Source organism: Lacerta agilis, chromosome 13 (genome assembly GCF_009819535.1).
Source record: "Lacerta agilis isolate rLacAgi1 chromosome 13, rLacAgi1.pri, whole genome shotgun sequence".
Classification (NCBI taxonomy): Eukaryota; Metazoa; Chordata; class Lepidosauria; order Squamata; family Lacertidae; genus Lacerta; species Lacerta agilis.
This window is the reverse complement of record NC_046324.1, coordinates 5,794,526-5,815,605: the sequence shown is the minus strand read 5'-3', so window position 1 is coordinate 5,815,605 and position 21,080 is coordinate 5,794,526. Positions and strand designations below refer to the sequence as shown.

Here is a 21,080-nt window from a genome sequence, read left to right as displayed (position 1 = left end):
TGAGAAATCTCTATGTGGGACAAGAAGCTACAGTTATAACTGGATATGGAACAACTGATTGGTTCAAAATTGGGAAAGGAGTACGACAAGGCTGTATATTGTCTCCCTGCTTATTTAACTTATATGCAGAATTCATCATGCGAAAGGCTGGACTGGATGAATCCCAAACCGGAATTAAGATTGCCGGAAAAAATATCAACAACCTCAGATATGCTGATGATACTACCTTGATGGCAGAAAGTGAGGAGGGATTAAAGAACCTTTTAATGATGGTGAAAGAGGAGAGCGCAAAATATGGTCTGAAGCTCAACATAAAAAAAACTAAGATCATGGCCACTGGTCCCATCACCTCCTGGCAAATAGAAGGGGAAGAAATGGAGGCAGTGAGAGATTTCACTTTCTTGGGTTCCATGATCACTGCAGATGGTGACAGCAGTCACGAAATTAGAAGACGCCTGCTTCTTGGGAGAAAAGCAATGACAAACCTAGACAGCATCTTAAAAAGCAAAGACATCACCTTGCCGACAAAGGTCCGTATAGTTAAAGCTATGGTTTTCCCAGTAGTAATGTACGGAAGTGAGAGCTGGACCATAAAGAATAATTTTTATTACATTTTTTTTATAAAAGAACAACAGAACATCAAAAGAAAAATGAAACATACATACAAAACACATACATTTCACAAATCATTACATTGAAATTTTCCATTGTATTGTAGGGTGACTTCCCCCAAGCCCCTCCTCTGAGCTTCATTGTGCCTTTCTCTCCTGTAGCAGGTTCTTTTTCTAAACATTTAAATTGTAAATAATAATAAAATCAATACTTTGCAAAACATCAAACTATATAAGTTACCCATAACCTAACTGTACTTCCATAAGGGTATTCTATATGTTGCTGGGCCACCACAAATCTTATGCCCACCCATTCAGGGGTGTGACTTCTGCAAGCTGACATTGGATCACACCTGGTCCAGAGCTTCATCTGGGTCTATGGCATAGAGAAGGGCATCTGTATATGCCAACAATAGCTGAAATACATACATACGTATATATAAAAAAGCAATCGGGTCCCACCCCAAATTATGCTTTGGGCCATCCTGCGTCATAAACCCACATATCCAGGAGGGTGTCCTCTACAAGGTGGCATTGGATCCTGCCTGGCTGACAATGACATCTCCCGGTCCAATCAGTTTCAGAATTGCTTTTGAAGCTTTTATCCAGAAAGGTATAAAAACTGAGCTCTTGATCCCATGACCTGTTCCGGTTTGCTGGGTTCCTCCAATATCTTCTGCTTTTCCTTTGCTTTCAACTGCTCCTCGGTCCCCTGCTTGCTGCAGCTGCTTCAAAGGCCCCTTTCAGGACTCCACCAGGTTCCTGCTTGCTGAAGCCAGGATCCTGGCCCCAGCTGCTCAGATGGCCTGTCCAGGGCTCCTGCCTGTCTGTTCAGCAGTTTCCTACCAAACCCAGGAGCTTCAGTGTGCCTTAGTTCTCCTTCCTCAGAATTGCCTGCTAAGATTTTGCCTAAGCAGATTTTACTACCTGGCCTATCTTTTGGAGATCCTTTGCTTACAAATGGTAACCTCTACATCTGACTCCCTCTTCCCTGCATCTTTCTGTAGTTGTGCATTGTGTTCTTTGTTTCCTACTTCAGGGCGTGTGCATGACCATGTTTTAGAAGCCTCCCTGCCCATCTGCGTGTGACGCAGGCTTAGTCTGAGCCCAGGGAGGAAGAGCATGATTCCCTCTGATTCAGATCAGCAGGAGAAGCACTTGAGGAATCGGAGATGGGGGAAGCCTGTGCAGCAGAGCCTGTTTGGTGAAGCCCCTTGCCTCTGCCTCCAGACCTGATAAGGCAGCAGGAGACCCTTCCCAGACTCTGGAGGATGTCTCAGGCTCAGAGGCCAATCCTGTTGTGACAGAGCATGAGAGCTCAGAGGAGGAGAATAGTCAGAAATGCTATTCTAGGACAGGCCTTCTTGAGAGCAGCTGATCCTCTCAACCTCTGCTTAAAAGCTTGGTGGCTAGACAAAGAAATTTGTTGGAACAACCTTGCAGCTCCCAAACCTTTGCTACTCATGTCAAGCCTCATCTGCATGATATGTGTGAAGCACTATTATGCCACTTGAAGAGTCATAGTTTCCTCCAAAGAACTGCAGTTTGTTATGGGTGCTGAGCGTTGTTGGGAAACCTAAAATTCCCAGAGCTCCTTGGGAAGAGAGATGGGTTGTTAAACCACTCAGCATCGTAGCCATGTGAGGGGAATAGGACTCTCCTGACAACTCTTGGCCTAAATACCATACTATTTCCCCCATGATACTTTGGGGGAAACCATGGCTAATAGTGCTTTAAATGTATGGTACGGATGTAGCCTGGGACTCTTGAACCTTATTCAACTGGGTTTATTATTGCTGCTCCTCTGTCTTTTAACAGCACCTGGACCGGACTTTGCTCCTCCCTAGCCTCCCGAGTTTGTACAGTTTGACCACCAATGTACTTTATAGTACAGTACATTGATTATTGCTTTCATTTTATGTATGGATCAATGATCTCACTAGATAGTGAAATTCTTGTTAAACTGCTGTTTTAGGAGTTGTTTTTAAAAGTCTGGAAATGGATTAATCCATTTTGCATTACTTTCTACGTTAAAGCGCGCCTTGGTTTTGGAACGCTTTGGTTTTGGAACGGACTTCTGGAACGGATTAAGTTTGAGAACCAAGGTACCACTGTAGTTCTAGTGGTAGAATGCAGTCAGGCACGTGTTGGGATGTTCAGCGACATATTAGCAGATTTGTAGTTGTGGCAAGATTTGGTGCAGTGCTGTGTTTTTCCCATTTCTGTCTTAGTGTGGTGACACACCACATAGTGTGTGGGTATTGGAAAGAGTACTGAATGCTTCATTTTGAAATGTTTTTTTTCCCTAGAGATAGGCTGCTAGAAATATACTGCCAGAATTAGTCATTGGAGAAATAAGTTTGCCTCGGTGTTCCAAGTGCAAACTGAAGGCAACACTTTTGGGACCAGGAAGAACACAGAGAGAAATAAAGTGAGTGATCAAAGTGGGCAATTAGGACCCCACTCTAAAAGAGGAATGCAGTGCTGTGAGAAAGTGAGCAGCGAGTGGGAGGGGACAGCTTTTGAGGGATCTTATTCTGCCCCCTACTTTTCAGCTTTCTCAACAAAGGCACTTTCAGCATTTTGCACAATTTGGTACGAACTGAGTATTTTTATTTACCAGAAGTTTACACCATTTTTTTTATAAGCCAAAATATTTATTATGCACTCTTGCAATGAAGCCTCACCGTAGCCAACACCCCAACCTTCATCTTGAGACACTTCCTGTTTTGGTTTCTTTCCATCACAAATTTGTGCATAGACACACACACACACCTTGCTGCATCAGGTGACAGCTGAGTTCCGCCTTGTATGGATTCTTATGATTGTATGGGGAACCACTGCTGAGAGACTGTTTTGTCTTCCCAAGAATGGTTTTGGTGTCCTTATTTCAGCTTCCTCCCTCACTTGCTTCATGCAAAGCCCCTCCCCAAAGTATTGACCCATCAAAGAAACTGCAAGGGCAATTACTCCTTGAAAGAAAAAAGGCAAAATTTTACTAAAGGAAACTTTTATTTAAACTGTGCAATCCATCAGTATTAGACAGCAGTTTTATAAACATTTTGGCATTTAAATTTCTACTCATTTTTGGCATGACATTTGTGCTAGTATAAGAACAAGCCTGAGGGGTGGGGAAGAGGAGAAACACACCAAGGTTTAACATTCACTATAATGCTATTTTTTAAAAAAAGAATTTCGTTTTAAAAAAATCCACATTATTAAACAAAACATTAAAAAATACATTGAAAAAGGTACATTCATTATCAAGGCAAACACCAGCTGCCCTCATGCAATGGAATTCACAGAGCTGATCCCCTGAGTCAAATATAAATTAATATAATTCAGCTTTGTCCTCCATTTGCCAGTCAGCTGTTGCTGCCCTTACCAGAAACAGCAGAAGGAGCACGGGGAGCCAGAACACCCTTCGCAAAAGAAATATAGCTGGACTCCCGCACTTGCAGTTCATTCACATATTTAAAAATAAAACAGAAACAAAAAATATTTTTGTTTTTTAAAAACCTAGGTTTCATGAACAAGTCATTTACCAAAACCACAAGGTGGGTTTAAGGGATGTGTATGTGCACAAAAGACAGAAGGAAAAACAACAAATTCCTACTGGGTCCAAATCATGTTCAGATCAGATTCAAATTTGTGGATCTGGTTTGAGCAAGATGGTTTATAGTGAGTGTGTGGCTGCGTCTGCTTGGCCATATCTTGGCTTAAAAAGCTAAGAATGAGCATTTGCCCATGAATGCAGCCCCTTTGCTCCTAGCTAGCAAACTTGGGAAGTCTTCAATTAACTACTGTTTCCTGTTTTATCCAAACTGGGAAACTATGGTTATCAGCTTTGGAACAAGACAGGATGCTGAACCATGGTTGAAGCTGTGTTAACATCCTAGTTGGTTCCAAAGCTGGTAACCATAGTTTCCTGGTTCAGAAAAAAAGATAAACTAAGGTCAATCAAAGGCTTCCTGGTTCAGCCACAGCTTGTTCCAAGGGGCTGTGTGCACAGAGCAAAGGCATGTTCATATCCAGCAGCTGTTACTTAATCTTAAGTGGTAGAATAACTAAAAGGAACAAATTTGCAAAGCTATCACAGGGAAATGCTTTAAATTTTCTAACTTTACCAGAAATAGTGCCAGTGCAGAGGTTGGGTTAGATGTGCCTATAGAAAATTCTTGCACTTGGCCCAGTGGCGGATTCTCACAGTACACCAAATTCACTTGAGACTCAAAAGAGATCAGTATCCCAGACATGAGCCAGGGAGGCTTTTCAAATCACGCCAGCTTCCTTAAAGACCTAAAGATTGCACACATACACACGCTCCTTACACCAGCCTGGCTTTTGGGTTGACATCACACTGAAAATATATAATCTGGACCTATGCTCATCCTCTAATACATATTTGGAAAAGTTGGCCACTACACAAGGGAGAGAATCTTCCCACCTCCAGAACTTGGGGGTCTGTGGACAGTCATCACCAAACTAGATAAAATTCTGCCTGCGCATTTTGCTCACAAATACCAGAGGTAAGAATAACAAGCACAAAGCCTGCTCCTTGGGCATCATGGCATCAGCATTATTGCCACATGGTCACGAGCCTGCCATTGGGGGCAAGCACCCATGGCTCAGCACACTGCTTATGCCGCCTGGGGCCACTCTTTCGGTGTCTTAGCCTTGAAACCAATGGGACTACTCCAGAACATGCACTTTCCAGATAGCATCATTTCCACCCAATTCAGATCCCACTGGAATCAAAAAGGTTGTCTCTTGGTTCTTCAGAGGTAAAGGAAATGGCAGTTTTACTCAGCTATCCTTTGGACATTTTTAAAGGCCAAGGAAATTCACATTCTAGAAGAAGAAAACTTCTGTGATAACAGAGAGCCCCAAGAAAGAGTCGTTCTTGAAAGTTGGCTGGCTTACAACCCCTTCTAGGACTCAGCAGTGGAAGCTGCTCCCACGGCCATCACACCCTGGGATAAAGAAGGGTCTAGAATTATCCTTGGTTTTGCCATATGGTGATTCAAAAGGAAGCAAGTGCTAAGCGCCTCTCTGGATGCAGGCTGGAGGGACACATTATAATATAATGCTAACTCAAAAAAAAAAAAAGGCAAAGAGACCTACCTAACACATCATGCCTCTATACTGAGGTAACCTTAAATATCTTTGGTTTTTTTTCTTCATTTGCTGCTAAGTAGTACTTGGATAAAAGCTATTTCTTTACTGGCAGATCACCTTGTGGATAAAGCCACTCTCTTTAGTTAACTGGATATCTTTGGAAACTGAGGCAATTAACCTGCTGTCTGACAAGAATTCCAGTAGAAGACACGTGTGAGGTAAAAGTAGTATCTTTACTCAGATGAGCCAAGATTTGCCTACACAAATGCAGGCAGACTTTTAATTTTCACAGAGCTCTTTGTGAGGCCTCACAGAGTCTCGTGTACTTGAAAGCTATCGCAACTTTATCCCAGTCTAAATGCTCAGGGCAAGAGAGATCACGAAGCATCTTCAAGCCTAAGGGCCCAACAATGGCAGCCACCATCTACTACGGTTCCCACAGCCGCACCTGCTCCTCTTGATATTCCCAGAACAGCCGTGGAGCTTGATGGGTCTTTGGCATGAAACTGCTGAGGAGGGGGGATCTATTGGCGTCACCCAACAGCATCAGGAAGGGGTCAAAAAGTGTCAGTACTTCACAGCAAACAAGTCTTTGGGAGAAGAAAATGGTTACCTGGCATATCAGCCATTGCTAAGAGGCTCACCAAGGATGCCAGGAGTTTTACGGCATGAACTGAGCCGTCTTTTGTCTCCTGGCTTCAAGCAGCGCACTCTCCACTGTGCCCGACACAGCTTTGTCCAATGAGACCAAAAATAAAATCTTTGGTGAGACAAGTTTCTTTTTCTTCAGCAAGTAAATATATATATATATATAAAACACATTAAAAATATTATAATGTATCTAATACTGGACTGTTTAAAGAGCTTAGTTGCTGAAGAAAAGGAAAACAAAATTACACTTGGAAGTCTTTGGAGATTTTATATGCTGAAAAGGTCTTATTTCAATTTTCTTTAAAGGCTGTCTTTTGTAACAATAAAGATAGTTAACATTGTAGAACTAATTTGGACCATAAACTCCTACAGTCCATAGAGGCCCCTTGTTTGGTTCTCTCCTCCTTTTGGTTAGTAACTACTTAGGTAACAAAATGTATGCAACCTATAGTTTAACTAGCTCAATTACCATTATTATTTTTGAAAATATGCAGCTTTCTTCTCTTTTCTACAGAAAATTCTTTGGTACAAGATTATTATCATCTTTAAAGCCTTTGCGTCAAGAAAATTGTGAAAGGTGAACAGGTCTTGTCTGGTGCAGCGCTAGCAAACATACACCTGCATTCTAAAGATCTACAGAGGCCAATTCACCAAAGAAAAATTAAAATGGGTAAGTGTGGAGAGACTGTTAGTTCCCCCTCCTCTTCCCCAAACATATCTGCAATTCATACTGACTCCCATCTTAATATGGCACAAGTGGACATTTTTTTTGCTGTCCGCAACAGAACCAGGGATTGCCCTGGGAAGTTTAATTGCCAGTATTGCGTTCTTTGGAAAAGAAATGAATTCTGATCAGGGAGAGGAGGGGGAGATCTCTATGACTGGCTCCTAACTTTGGTGAATATAGCCCTCTCTCTCTCTTCTCTCTCTCACTCGCTTTCTCATTCACTCTCTCGCATTCTCTCCCCAAACTTAAAAACAAAATAATACACAATACCCTGTCAGTTTGCCTCACATTGCTGCAAGACAGTCTTAAAAAGTAACAAACTGCGCCCTGAGTACGGGAAAACAATAATACTAGAATAACTTTAAAAGGAGGTAGTATAAAACAGGAGTTGTGTGGGTATGAGGTGGCAGAAACAGATGCGCCCCTCTTCTGAGAAGCTGTTCAGCTCAGTCTCTGGCTCCTTTAATCTAAGAGAGGCCTCTGCAGAGCTCAAGCTGGCCTGTGGAAGGACCTAACGCTTTTCGTAGGATCATAGAATTGTAGAGTTGGAAGGGATCTGGTCCAACCCCCTGCAATGCAGGAATCACAGCATCTGAATCTGAGCAGGGTTGGGGAGCTCAGAACTGGCCAGAAACAGACCTATGGGAAGAGTTTCTGAGCACTTGAGACCCTTTGCACCCCACAACCTGCAGAGCACATTTAAGGCATCTTTCTGTTCTCTGAAGCAACTTCATGAATACTAAAAAAGGCATAGGCAAAACAGTGATTTCATAAGATATCTATATAGTGAAAGGCACCATGCTCTGAAGCATGAGGAAACACTCCATTTTTAGCATACCTGCCTGATGGGCGCAAGTCAAGGAATAGGGAATAACGGCTGGGCCCCGAGCGATTCACCACAGCATATCCTGACCAAAAAATGCTCGGAAGATGTGATCAGAAGAAGAAGGCACTGTCTGAGGCAGGTTGGGGGAATGAGGAGGGAGATGTGACCCTCAAGTCTCAAAGGGAAAGCGGTTCAGTATTTGGGAGCTCAGGGGCTGGCTTTTACTGGCCCCCTCCCAGGGCTGCAGCCGTGAAAGCAAACAACCTCAACAGCCCCTGGCCTCTTGTGTAGCAGTCATAAGAGTCTGGGCTCCCTCGCTAGGCAACCTTCTAGGGGGTTTGGCAGAAAAGGCTGCAGTCAGAGTCCATCCTTCCAGATGCCAGTCTGGCCCCTCTGCTCCTGCCCCATGGAGAGGCTTCCCCTGCCTTTTCCTCAAAGCCAGAGCTTCAGCTGAACATCCCTGCTCACCTGCCAACACAACTCCTTTGGATCACACACACACACACACAATTCACACCCTACACATAAAATGGAGGGAAAATACATGGGACTACTAGGAAGTTATCGTCAGTTATGTAGCCGAGACCAACTCACAACACAAAAAAACATGAGGTAATGCCACCCGGCAAACTGAGGTAGATATTCAAGCAAAGGGATCACCTTTGCTCCAGTGATAGATATATAGATATATAGATATATAAAAACTTCTCTTCTTCGCTCTACTCAGAAATCCGTACTTTCCTTTCACATTGTTGAGCACTGAACATTCAAAAAGCGTGAGTTTTAACACATTTTTAAAAAAACAAAAAACAAAAATGGTCGACAGAATTGCGGGATCGCCTGTTGGCCACTCAGGGTTCCACTTAAAGCTTTGGCTCTTTGTTTCATTGTCCTTTGAACAGACACACAGACATACAGACACAGACACACACACGCCGCTCTGGTGGCAGGCTCAGTTTTGTCCTGCAGGCGGCAGCTGGAGAAGTGGCGGCGGACTTTGGTCAGGAGGCTCTTCAGAGGCACTCGGGAGCGGACACACAGGGGCACTGCCTGCAAAGGAATCGGGGGTCACTGGAGTAGCACTGACGCCGCAGAGAGGTGAAGTTCTTCATTGGACTCATGAGAGAACCTTCAGAATCACCAGTTTCGTGGCTTTCTTCACTGTTTGCTGAATGCTCTGTGGTCAGCAACGATGCTGTACGCAGCCTGGTAGTTCGGCTTTTGCTCTGGGGAGGCATCTTTGCAAATGAGGACGGGCCGTGCCCGACTGATACATACACACTGCGTTTTGTAAAACGTCTCTGGGTCTGGAGGAAACACAGGGAGGAAAAGCATTACACAAAAATAAAGGTGCCTCTAAGGCAGAATAGACCAAAACAGAATACTGGCAACACCCAAAAGCTCTGCTGGTAAAGGTGAACACTGAGATCCGGAGTAGGAATGACATGGCCAATTTTGGCCTTCTGGGGGTCCAGACTGGCTCATGACGCCATTTCTCTCCCAAACCATGCCTATCTTTTGAAGTCAGTTGGAAATGTCTTCCTGCTTCACTACCTCATACTACGGCAAGCTGGAGACTGGAATAAACTGCAAAGAGCAACATCTTCTCTGACTAGGGCTGGTCCTACCATGAGGTCGTCACCTTAGGTGGCAGATGCTGGAGAATGGGGAGTGGCTGCAAGGTGTGGGGAAATACAGCCCCATGCGCCACACAGCCTCCCCAGGACCTCAGGTGTTGCAAATACAGTATGGTGTTGAGATAAGATTCAACTGCCAATCAAGTCTGATTCTACACACAGGATGGGGAAAGCTGCCATGAGGCACTTTGCATCAAGCAGCAAATTGTCTCCAGCCAAAGGAAAGAGAAGCTGGATCGCCCTTGCGATTAGTTCACTTCACAAAATGCCCCAACACAAGATATCAGGGCAGAAATTCAGAGCCACTCTCAAGCCTGAAGAGGCCAGGAGGCAGAATACACACTCATTCTCTTACCTCTTCTGACTTCATTCGCTTAGAGTCTTGAAAGAAGAGCCATTTCTTAGAGCTCTCTCTTTGCAATTGGCCCATAGCTGTTTATAACCAGATTGGTACCACCCTAAAGATTGGGGGGGGGGGGAGGAAAGAGAGAAACCTTACATTACTCAATGGAAAAAGGATTTGACTGAAATTAAAACAAGGCCCTCACAACACAACTCTAAAACTTTACAAAAAATATTAACTCCAGCAATTTCTGCTCTCTCTTGGACGCAGATTGGTCTAAAATTGCAGTACTATGCACACTTACCTAGGTGTAAGCCCAACTGAACACAGTGGGACTTACTTCTGAGTAAACATGCATAGGACTGTGTTTGAAACCTTGCAAATTCTTGCATTCAACCCCTTCCCCCCACAAAAGTCTGCTTGATTTCCATTGAGAGGACATTTAGACTACAACAGAGTCAAAAGTAAAGAGCACTTGTGAGAAGGGCAACTTTTGTGGGGCTGTAATTTTAGACCATATGTTTCTAAGGAATGAGGCTATTTTAATGAGGTGGATGCAGACTGGAAGCAGAAACAGTGAGCTTTGTGCTCTTGAAGGTAGCCTTGACGTGGTGGTGGTGGTGGTGCTGCTGCTGTCCCAAGAGCCACTGGAGAAGAAAAAGCAGAAATCTTCTGACAGCCACTGGCTTCTCTGTAAGAACTCACCTTCTGAATAAGTTGGAGAACGTTACAGATGGGGCAGGGGGGAGCCCTAGGAAAACATCAGCACCATCTCTGTCTAGTATCAAATGCTCTTGGCACGTTCAAGCATGATAGGCTTTCTACAAAATGTGACATGCATTATCCTAGACCAGTGGCGCACAAATGTTTCCCCTCACAGACCACTTGAAAATTATGGAGGGTCTCTGTGGACCACCCAGTGATTTTTCTGCCCGTTGTAGCAGCTGCAACGTGCTGGGCTGAGTGGTTTTTAATAGCGCCTTTGTTGCTTATTTATTCTTATATTGTATTTTATTGCATTACAGTTTCAGTTCCATAAAATTCAAATTGTAATACAATATAAGAAATAAAAGCAGCAACAAAAATGCAAATAAAATCACGACGACTATTTAATGTGTACATGCCACAGATCACCCAAATGAAGCTCCAAACCATGGTGGCGCATGGGTCACAAGTTGGGAACCCCTGCCCTAGACTCATTTCCATGTGGCTTCAGGCCTGGTTTTGGGACTTGGGCTGCTTTGGGGAAAATCTTTACCCTGGGAGCTGAAGAGAATGAGCTTTCTGTAGAGTCTCAGTACCATCGACTCTGGTGTCTTTCTGGATCCCTGACAGGATGGGCTTGGGAGGCCCTGGTTCCTGTTGTCCCTGTCCTTTCTTAGGGATCATTTTTTCAAAGTGTTGCCAGGGAGGCTTCTGTCCAGTGCCTTAGGCACCTGCTGTCAGCAAAAAGCAGGTGACACATAGCTCTGTTTCTCTTTTTCATCAGATATGCTGAAGTGCCCTGCACTTGGGAGGTCCGGCGCAAGACTTTTTGCTGCCTACAAATGGCATCCCTACCTAATAGTACATAGCAGCAAAGGCTGGACAAGTCACTTTGACACCTGAGGGGTGGTAGAATCCCACAAACATGCTTCTCCCACTCCATGGCACAATCATTGGTCCTGCTAGCTAGGGATGATGGGAGTTGCAGTCCAACAATAGCTGGGGACCCAAATTTGAGAAACACTGTCTTAAATGCATCTAAGTTGGGTGTCCCAGCTTCTTTATTTCTGAAGCCCTAAAAAGCTTGGCTCTAGGGCATGGTAGGCAACTAAAGCCCGGGGGCCACATCTGGCCCAATCACCTTCTAAATCCTTCTAAATCAGCGTATTTTACATGAGTAGAATGTGTGATTTTATTTAAAAATGCATGCTCTGGGTTATTGTGGGGCATAAGGAATTCGTTCATTTTTTTATTCCCCCCCCCAAAAAATATAGTCGCCCCCCCACAAGGTCTGAGGTACAGTGGACTGGCCCCCTGCTGAAAAAGTTTGCTGACCTCTGCTCTAGGGTAACTGAGGGCTCCTATCCTCCTATATTCAGCCTGACCCAAGAGAGCCTTTTCTGTATCTCTGTGACTGAGAACAATTAGTTGGGATGAGGGGCGAGGCTCCATAGAGGCTCCAGATGAAACCTGAGAATGCCTTACTTCTTGAGAGCCATTTGTCTCCCCCACTTAAGATCTATGGCTTTTAAATGTGTGGGAGTGGTGTTATTGGTTATTGTTTTTTGTGTTCTCATCCTATGATCTTTGGATGAAGGGTGCTATAAAACTTCAATAAATAAAATTTTTTTCGTGTGACTAATTAACTTTCCTGTTCCAGGCAGCACTGATCTCCCTGGGCAGACTATTTCATGTTAACCCTCATTTTTAAAATGTTTTTATCCATCAAGCCTGTTTCCATTTTTGTGCTGCTTCATTCCTTTTATGAGACTGTTTTGCTTCTAATTATTGTAAGCTGTCCTGTGTGGTGCAGTCCCTTGGCAGGCTGGGCTGTGTGTTGGAAGTATTCTGAATAAACAAGCAAAAGCAGAGAAAGTGAAGGCAGCACGAGCCCAGAAAAGGCAGGCTGTTGTACCTTGGCATCCAGGAAGCTGCTTCCCACCATCATTGGCTGTAGAGATTCCTCATTCTCAGCAAGGTCTTCTATGCTCTTGCCTACCTCATTGGCACCCATGGAAGAGATGCTGCTGTGAGAGTGCTGGTGGGACGCCTTGGTGGATGCTTTTGGGGGCTGACGTTTCCTGTTCGATGTGGAGCAGGAAGGAAAGTGAGACTTAAGACAAGCAGCTAGGTGAGGCAATTCCTTTCGATCTTGGCATGCCTACATCCTGTTAGATCAGGAGAAAGGATTATTTGACCCTCCAGATGTTGCTGGATGATGGCAGTCTGGAGGCCAATAACATCTGCGAGTCAAAGATTTCCCAGCCCTGTTAAAAGCAACCAACTGCAGTGATTTATGAATGGAACCAAACTCTCTGGGATTCACCTGGCACTGGACTTTAGATTGCAGGTGTCTGGGTGTGTTTCATGTGCTTGAATATTTACAAAGCTCCCCAGTAAATACAAAACCAAACCAACCAACCAAACCAACCAACCAACCAACACACCTCCCTACAAGGTTCTACCCTTGCCTTCTTCCTCCCTAACTATTTGTTTTAAGCATTTGAACAGGTGATCCTCACTCCATCCCAACCACAGCCTGGCAAAAGCTGCCATACTTGACTGTTCAGCTTGTGTATATTCTGGCTCCAGATCCGAGGAGTTTTAAGACCTGGGGTATGTAAGCAAAACAGTTCTGTACTGCAAATCCGACACATCTCAGGTAAGCTTCTCCAAGTAGAAAGCACGCATGTCCACAGCATGCAAGCAAGTGTAAGGTCTCAAGGGTCATGGGCTTCAGACTTCCCCTCCCACAGATTCCACTCAGGGCCTGAGCCTGGGAGGCCATTGCTGTCACAATACTGAATGCTCCAAGTGAGAAGCGTGCTTCAGCATGCCAAGGTCCCCCCAACCTCACCTGGACCCTCACTCTCTGTGGGTGCTTCAATGGTACCACTTTGGAAGCACCTAGCTGCCCCCCTCCAAGCTTACCTGGCTTTGCCTGCGATAGATCAGATGAGGATGCAGATCAAGATGCACGTCAGGGCAATGCAGACACCTGCAATGATGCCTGTCATCGACTTCTGGTCCAGCTGGTAATAGCCGGAATTAGCTGCAAGGAAGAAAGCAACACCCAGGTCTAGCATCTGTGTGCCCCTTTTGCAGCACAATTTCTGAGCACCCCTTGCACTTGAAAACACAAGAAGCATTCAACTACAGACATTGCGGGAATCCTGGGGAAACTACCGTATTTTTCGCTCCATAGGCAACTGGACATAGGGCGCACCTCGTTTTAGAAGAGGACAACAAGGAAAAAATTTTTCCTGGTTTTCCTCCTCTAAAAGCCTGTTTTTTTGGGATCAGCTAAAGTTTTGCAGCTTTGTTTTTGCAAAGGGAAAAACCCTGTTTTTGAGGATCAGCTAAAAGTTTTGCAGTTCTTTGCAAAGGGGGAAAAGCAAAGAGGAAAAGCTCTGTTTTTTGGGGTTCAACTCACATTTCGCAGCTTCTCAGGAAAGGAAGCCTTTTCTACAGTTTCCAGACAGATAATCTAATCGCCGTCACATGTAGCTGGGGAAACAAACAACCTCCCTCTGCAGCACATTCAACAAAGGAGGGCGGGGCTGAAAGGGAGCCGGGGACTCTTATCTCTCTCCCATCTCTGCTGATCAGCTGCTGAGCGGGGTCCTTTCAACACCCCCTTTTCTCTTTGTAAAATAAAAAGCATGATCCTCTTTTGGCCCCTGGGCAATTCAGCTCCAGGGACCACCATTCGCTCCATAAGACGCACAGATATTTCCCCTTACTTTTTAGGAGGAAAAAAAGTGGGTCTTATGGAGCAAAAATACGGTAACTGGGCCAGGCTCTAACAGCTGCTTTCCATACAAAGGTGCCCAATGAACAAGTACCCAGTTCCCAGGCAAGATGAGGCCGGGGGCCACATGCAGCACTCTCTATCTGGCCCTTGGGACCCTCCCTGGGTTCCTCCCCCTCACTGGCCTTGAGAAGGCATTACACTCCCCATAGCCATCACTGAGAAATTACTGCTCTCAACTGCCTTCTACTTAAGTGTCACTTTACAAACATCTGCAGGAGCAACCCACCTCCCCACGTTTTCCTTCTGTGTCATCATGCAATACTGTTCTGATGTGTTAATCTGTATTTTAGCTTTTATATATCATATATTTTATTCTTATGTTAAGCTGGGGCATAAATTAAATAATAAACAATGGATTTTTTTAAATGTCATTTTAGACTGTAAGCCCGACTGCAGGGAGTGTTTTAACACAGATTTTTATCAGCCACTCTGAGAGCCACAAACAAATAGAGGAACCAGGTGCCTCCAAGGTGCCACGTTTGGTTGTGCAAACTGTGGGTCTCCAGGATTTCTTACTGAAGTCAGTGGGGTGGGGGAATTCCCCAGTAGCCACTCTTTGTCCCTGCAGGTTTTGACATTTGCAGAAGCCTTGAGTTAAGTAGCTTCATAGCTGTTCTTTCCAGCTAAGGCTCCCTTCAAGTGTGATTTTACTTAGGAAGTATTTGAGGTGTATGGAGGAGAGGGTGGGAAGGTCTGTCCTTTTTTGCCACTCAACTGTAGATTCACAATATGAGGCAATCTTAACCACATAACAATCTGCCACATTTCCCTCCTACCCCCAGTGTAACATTATAGTGACCTCTTGAAACAGGACAGCCTGTTTCACATCATGCAGAAGAATCACGTATAAGTATAAAAATAAATAAATCACACGTGCAGGTGGGCTGGAGAGGAACAGACCCTGTGGTAGTCCTTCCCTCATTGTGGGAAGGATTCACTGTGGCAAAGACATTTTCTGTTTTCCCAGGTTTTGGCAACCACGTTTAGGTTACCACAGAGAGACCAGAGCTGAGGTATTGTTTTGCTGATTACAGCTGTTTCATTGCTGTGGTTTTAAATTGTATATTAGGATCATATTTACACTGCTTTGAGAGCTACTGTAAACCATTCTGAGAAAACTTTGTGACAGAATGTAATCTTAAAAAGTGTTATAAACAGCAACAACAATAGTAAAGATGTGTGAAGGGACTGTAAGGTGAATCATAATAACTTAAAGACCGGATGTCTAAGACCTGGTTAGGTGAGTGTCACAAATTCTTGGCACTCACCTGTGTCAGCGTCTGCCGAATCCAAGCGTTTGGGTCTTTGTTTGATTCCGATGCTTCCTTTGGTAGGACAGCAAGTTCCACACGCTGGAGAAAGGCCCTTCCCCCACTTCATTGGATGCAGCTATTTTAATGAGGTAGATGTTTCCTGCCATCAGGTTCTCCAGCAAAGCCATTGTTATAGTTCCTATGGGGGAGGGAGACGAAACAAGGCAAGAAGTTTGAATTGGGATATGTCTGACCATATCATGTTCCCTGAGAGCCAGAAAAGGCCCATCTGACTTTATCTGGACCTGGTGCTCTCCAGCTGCTGCTGGAGTATATCTCCGGGAACCCTGGCTGCACTGCTGGGACCAGTGGGATTTTAGTCCAACATCAGCTGGAGAGCTGATCCAGAAAAGCTAAGCAGTAGGGTAGACCAGAACAGAGATGATGGCCTCAACCTGCTTATCAATATAATACTTCCTCACTTTTTACATGAACATGCTGTTGAGTTGGACCCGGTCGCTTATAATCTGAATCTAGAAAAAGGATGGTCAACCTGTGGTCCTCTAAATGTTTTAATCTCATAAATGTTTGATCTCTTTATTTAAAAGCTTTCTAAAACAATTAATAGTCCAAAAGTCTCTTAATAGTTCTTCTTCAAGAAGAAGAACCTTCCCAGCCCCACCTCCCTTCTCCTCCTCTACCACAAACCAGGCAGGCAGAAGAGAAATCTAACTGAGCAACCAGCCCTCGTTCCAGGAGCATCCTTTGTGTTTCCAGCAGAGGTTGCGGGTGCTGGATTTAAATATTGCTGCCTAGCTGAAGCACACAAAGGAGGCTGGCTTGCTCCCACTTCTCTCTCCCTCCTGATATCTGAGTGAGGAAGGAACTTTTACAACAAAGTTTAAGGTGAAACTCTGGATCTATCAGGCAGTCTATCACCCAGGAGCCGAGCCCTGCTAAACTGGTAGCATTTAGCAGAAACAGCAAGTTTAGATTTACCCTGATAAAGCTGGGAACAAGCTCTCCACAGTCACTCACTCCCTTCCCGGTGCAGGACTTGCCACTCGCCAGCGATCCAAGCTTTCCTTGATGCATAGAGGATTGTGTAACGTGATATGACAGTGCCAAGCCCACCGGGTGGCTTCCAGGAAACCAAGGCTGTGTCTTCCTCTATCAGAGTTGCCTTCACTCCCAGTGGAGGACCAGCTGGTGCTGGGGGGGGGGGGGGGAAGCCACACAGAATTACTGGGAGGCAAACAAATCAGCAAGCCCTTGCCTTGAAACCCAACTGTCCAAACTCACTGGAAGGTCCCCAAAATTGCTTGCAATGTAACTAACTTCTAGATGCCAACTGAGGAATCCTCTCCCATGGACACAAATGTGCCCTCAGCTTAAATTGTCATTTTTTGCTTCCCCATTTGATGTCCAGAGCCACCACCCTGAAATTCATTGCTTGGGAACAAGATACCCAAAGGGTTTGTAGCACCTGGCATCCAACCACATCCAAACATGCCATGGCAGGTGGTCGGCACTGGCAAAATGTACACAAAGACATCCTATGCATGGGGATCTTGTCCATTGCCCAGCTGGTTAAAGAGAACTGGGGCTGCTGGCTAGTAACCCAGTACATGATGACATGAGCATTTCTTTACAATGTCACCCTCACCTTCTGGAAGAGTTGTGTGGTAGACCACAGGACTCCAAGGGCTTGAGAGCTGATCCACATGTAGCCGAACTGCAAACTCATACTTAGTACTTGGCTCCAGTCCCTGAACCATCATATGAGTTTCTGAGCTGTAAACATAGAAACACGAGAAAGCAAAATTTAATACCAGGAGCGGTTGATCTGTTTTCCACCAAAGTGATCTGACCCTGCTCCCTTCTGCAAAACCCAGAAAATGTGAAACTTAAAGAGGTATTCTAATGTTTCTACAGGATGGCTGAAATATAACACTCCATCTACTCCATAAGGACTCTATCTTCTGGCCCATCAAGAAAGCAACACCTGCCCTGGATTGAACACCTACAAGCAAGGAAGTCATAAACAGGATCTGCATTTCCAGCACTTCACTCTCATTACTGCCCCAACAGGAACAATGACATGTCTGGTCTACGTGGCCTCTCCAGGAAATGTGCCATGACTGGCCATATATCACATGGCCTTGAATAGGTTGGCATTCTCTAATTGATTAAAAAAAACATAAGAGGCAGGTCTCTAAGTTCACTAGGCATTGCCAAGTGGGTAGATCATGGCATCATCGCTGTGACCTCATAAGTGGCATTGTAAGCGATGGAGTCAGAGGCAGGGAGACTTTGGAAATTAACTGAAAATAGTCTAGAAAACATATTGCCCTTAAAATTCTAATATCTGTATAAGGGCATTACTAAATACTTAATTATTTTTTCAAAGTTTTTTTTAGCGTTGCCTTGTGGGGGGAATGCTTTGATTAAATATACTGTAATTTAATTTACTGATACATTCCACAGCCTGTTGTATCAAGGCCACTACCCCCAAATAAAATACATATTAAACCTCCATCCATACACATGACAAACAAGACAACATTTTAGATTGTGTTGTTTACAAAACCTTTTTTTAAAAAGGAGAAATTAATGTCAGAATAAGCTTATACCCTTAATGCTCGGGGTCTCCATAACCGTTAACTGAAACTAACTCCGGGTTATATTTTCCTGAGCTTGAAGCCTTTGCAGCAAAAGAGGCCACTTTGCAAATCACACATTGACTAAAGAGAGCATGTTTGCTGGATCAGGCCAAAAGCCCATCTAGCCCAATATCCTATTCCCATAGCAGCCAACCAGGGAGGAAGCCTGAAAGCAGAGCTGGAGCAGCGGCACAATCTCCAGAGTCCAGCACTGGCATTCAGATGTACTTACTGCCTTTGGCAAATGGAGAGAGCACACAGCCACCATGACTAGCAGCCACTGGTCGTCTTATGCATGAATTTGTCTAAACCCCCTTTAAGGCCATCTTATGGTAGCAAATCCCAGAATTGATAACTTATGGTATTACCTAAGGATTGTGGCTGATGAAGAGGAGGAAGAGCAGCCCAATTTAACCAAGTTGAGGCAAACTGAATACAAACGGGCCCCAAAATGAACTTGCACTGGAACAGATCTGGGGGCTTTACCCTGGCTTTGCAATCCTAGGCGCTCCATAAAAATGCCAATTAAAAGAACCACGAACTATCTGAAGGGAATGGGGGCAAGTATAAGTGTCAGAACGGATGATACGCACGTCTGGAGGTAGAGGACCAGAGAGGCATTCTGTAGCCCTACAGGGTTGCAGCGGAGAGTGTAGTTAATGATTTGTCCAGAGGTGAATGCAGGTCGTCCCCAGTGCAGGTAGATGGAAGAAGAGGTGTTTGCTTTAGCATAAAGGTGGTGAGGTGGTGGTGGAGGCAGGACCATTCGGTCACGGACAGCTGTGGGAAAGAGGAGAAGAGGCAACAAGGAATGTGAGTAGCAAACGGCTAGGAATGATAGGGAGAGTTTGAAAACTAGACTAATAGGCTTAAGACCTGCAGCCACTAGAGTCTTAATAAATCAACAAGTCTGTAATCACTCCAAAACGTATGGCAACAAGCTCTCAGTCCATTGGAATAACATATACCACGGACTCGACACACTTTTTTAAAAGCCCTTTCCCCATAGGCATAAACTTCACAGTATCAACCTAATACCAAAAGCAGTTAGAGGGATTGCAGAAAACGAACAGCAATCACTATATCCATATCACAGCTGGTGATTTCCATAAAACAATTCAACACTTACAGACACATCCAGGAGTGCTGACCGTCTGATCTGCCTGGTAGCCTTCTTCCACACTGTTATAGGCCAGGAGTCTGACATGGTACTTCCTTCTGGGATCTGCACAGATAAGAATATTAAATTAATCAACTGAGACCCAGGGAGACCCACTCAGATTCTTCCTCACTGGACTCAGACAGCTCAAGACACTGAACTCTGCAGGGCGCCTCAGTGAAAGACGCCCTTCATTTAATCTCTTCCATGATGACATATTGGGAGGGGCACCTCTATGGCCAAAGAAGCTCCCCTGTATGCTAACACCATGACCATCATGGCTGCCCCAACTCCTTGCTTGCCCTTTTGTATTTAAGGACAGGCTCAGTGGCATAGGAAGATGTCTGCTTTCATGAATATGAAACACCCTATACACTTATAGGTGCTATTTGAGAATTTGTGTACCCATTGTTACAAGTGCTACCAGCAGAAGAGGAAGAGAGGCCTCACTATCACCTGGGGAGTTGCATAGAAGTTGCATCCTTTGGTCCCCCAAATCAGAGTTGTCTACATCCACCTACTGGCAGCGACGGCTCTCTGGAGCTTCTGGCAGAAAGCCTTTCCCAGCCCTACCTAGGCCAGCAGGAGACAGGTGGTGGGCACTGGCAGAGGAAGGGGGTGGTGGTAGGTGTAGTCCGCCCTGGGTATCATCCCTGGGGGTGGGTGACATCAGTTAGCTCCGGCTCTGATGGTGGGGCCTTCTTCATGTGAGACAGCTGTTCTGCCACTGAGCTGTGGCCCTTGGAAGCTTTCGGATGAGCAGGTGTGACCCATCAGGTGAAGGACAGCTTGGTGGAGTAGCTAGAGGAGGGGTGGGGAACTCCAACTCCCTTCATCCCCCAGCTGGCTGGGTTGCCACTGTCTCTCCATCTCTCCACCCTTGTGTTGGGTCATCAGCCTAAGCCCTGGGGAGATGTGGGTTCAAATTCCTGCTCTGCCATGAAGCTCTCTATGTGACTTCAGGGCAGTCACCAACTCCTAGCCTGACCATAGCCGTCAACTTTTCCCTTTTCTTACGAGGAATCCTATTCGGAATAAGGGAATTTCCCTTAAAAAAAAAAAGGAAAAAGTTGACAGCTATGAGCCTGACCTACCTTACAGGGGAGGGTAACAATGGGATGGGGCCCTGAGAGCCTTGGAGGAAGGTTGGGATAAAAATACAGTAAATAAATAAGAAGTTCTGGTACTTGCAGTGAATTCAGCTTTAACAAACTTTTAACGAAACGTATAAGGTCGGCGGTTCGAATCCCTGCCACGGGGTGAGCTCCCGTTGCTCGGGTCCCAGCTCCTGCCCACCTAGCAGTTCGAAAGCACGTCAAAGTGCAAGTAGATAAATAGGTACCGCTCCAGCGGGAAGGTAAACGGCGTTTCCGTGCGCTGCTCTGGTTCGCCAGAAAGCGGCTTTGTCATGCTGGCCACATGACCCGGAAGCTGTCTGTGGACAAACGCCAGCTCCCTCGGCCTATAGAGCGAGATGAGCGCCGCAACCCCAGAGTCGGACACGACTGGACCTGATGGTCAGGGGTCCCTTTACCTTTACCTTTTTATCTGCAGTTGAAGTTCTTCAACAGGC

At 45.1% G+C, this 21,080-nt stretch overlaps 2 protein-coding genes across 2 annotated transcripts in view; both read right to left on the bottom strand.

Annotated features, from left to right (window-relative positions):
- Positions 1-8,447: 8,447 nt before the first annotated feature.
- On the bottom strand, positions 8,448-12,721 carry LOC117056784 (protogenin-like). The gene is made up of 2 exons (XM_033167416.1): positions 12,534-12,721; positions 8,448-9,240 (listed from the first exon to the last, which is right to left on the bottom strand). Exons 1-2 carry the CDS (start codon positions 12,630-12,632, stop codon positions 8,947-8,949), a joined length of 393 nt encoding a protein of 130 aa, XP_033023307.1. The 5' UTR covers positions 12,633-12,721; the 3' UTR covers positions 8,448-8,946.
- Positions 12,722-13,548: 827 nt separating this feature from the next.
- The window catches only part of PRTG (protogenin), a 31,654-nt gene continuing 24,122 nt past the window's right edge, over positions 13,549-21,080 (bottom strand). Inside the window, 8 exon segments of the mRNA XM_033167414.1 lie at positions 13,549-13,670; positions 15,701-15,739; positions 15,742-15,783; positions 15,786-15,884; positions 16,727-16,897; positions 17,352-17,479; positions 18,942-19,128; positions 19,478-19,573. Of these exon segments, the coding sequence (XP_033023305.1) occupies positions 13,570-13,670; positions 15,701-15,739; positions 15,742-15,783; positions 15,786-15,884; positions 16,727-16,897; positions 17,352-17,479; positions 18,942-19,128; positions 19,478-19,573 (863 nt within the window). The 3' untranslated portion in view covers positions 13,549-13,569.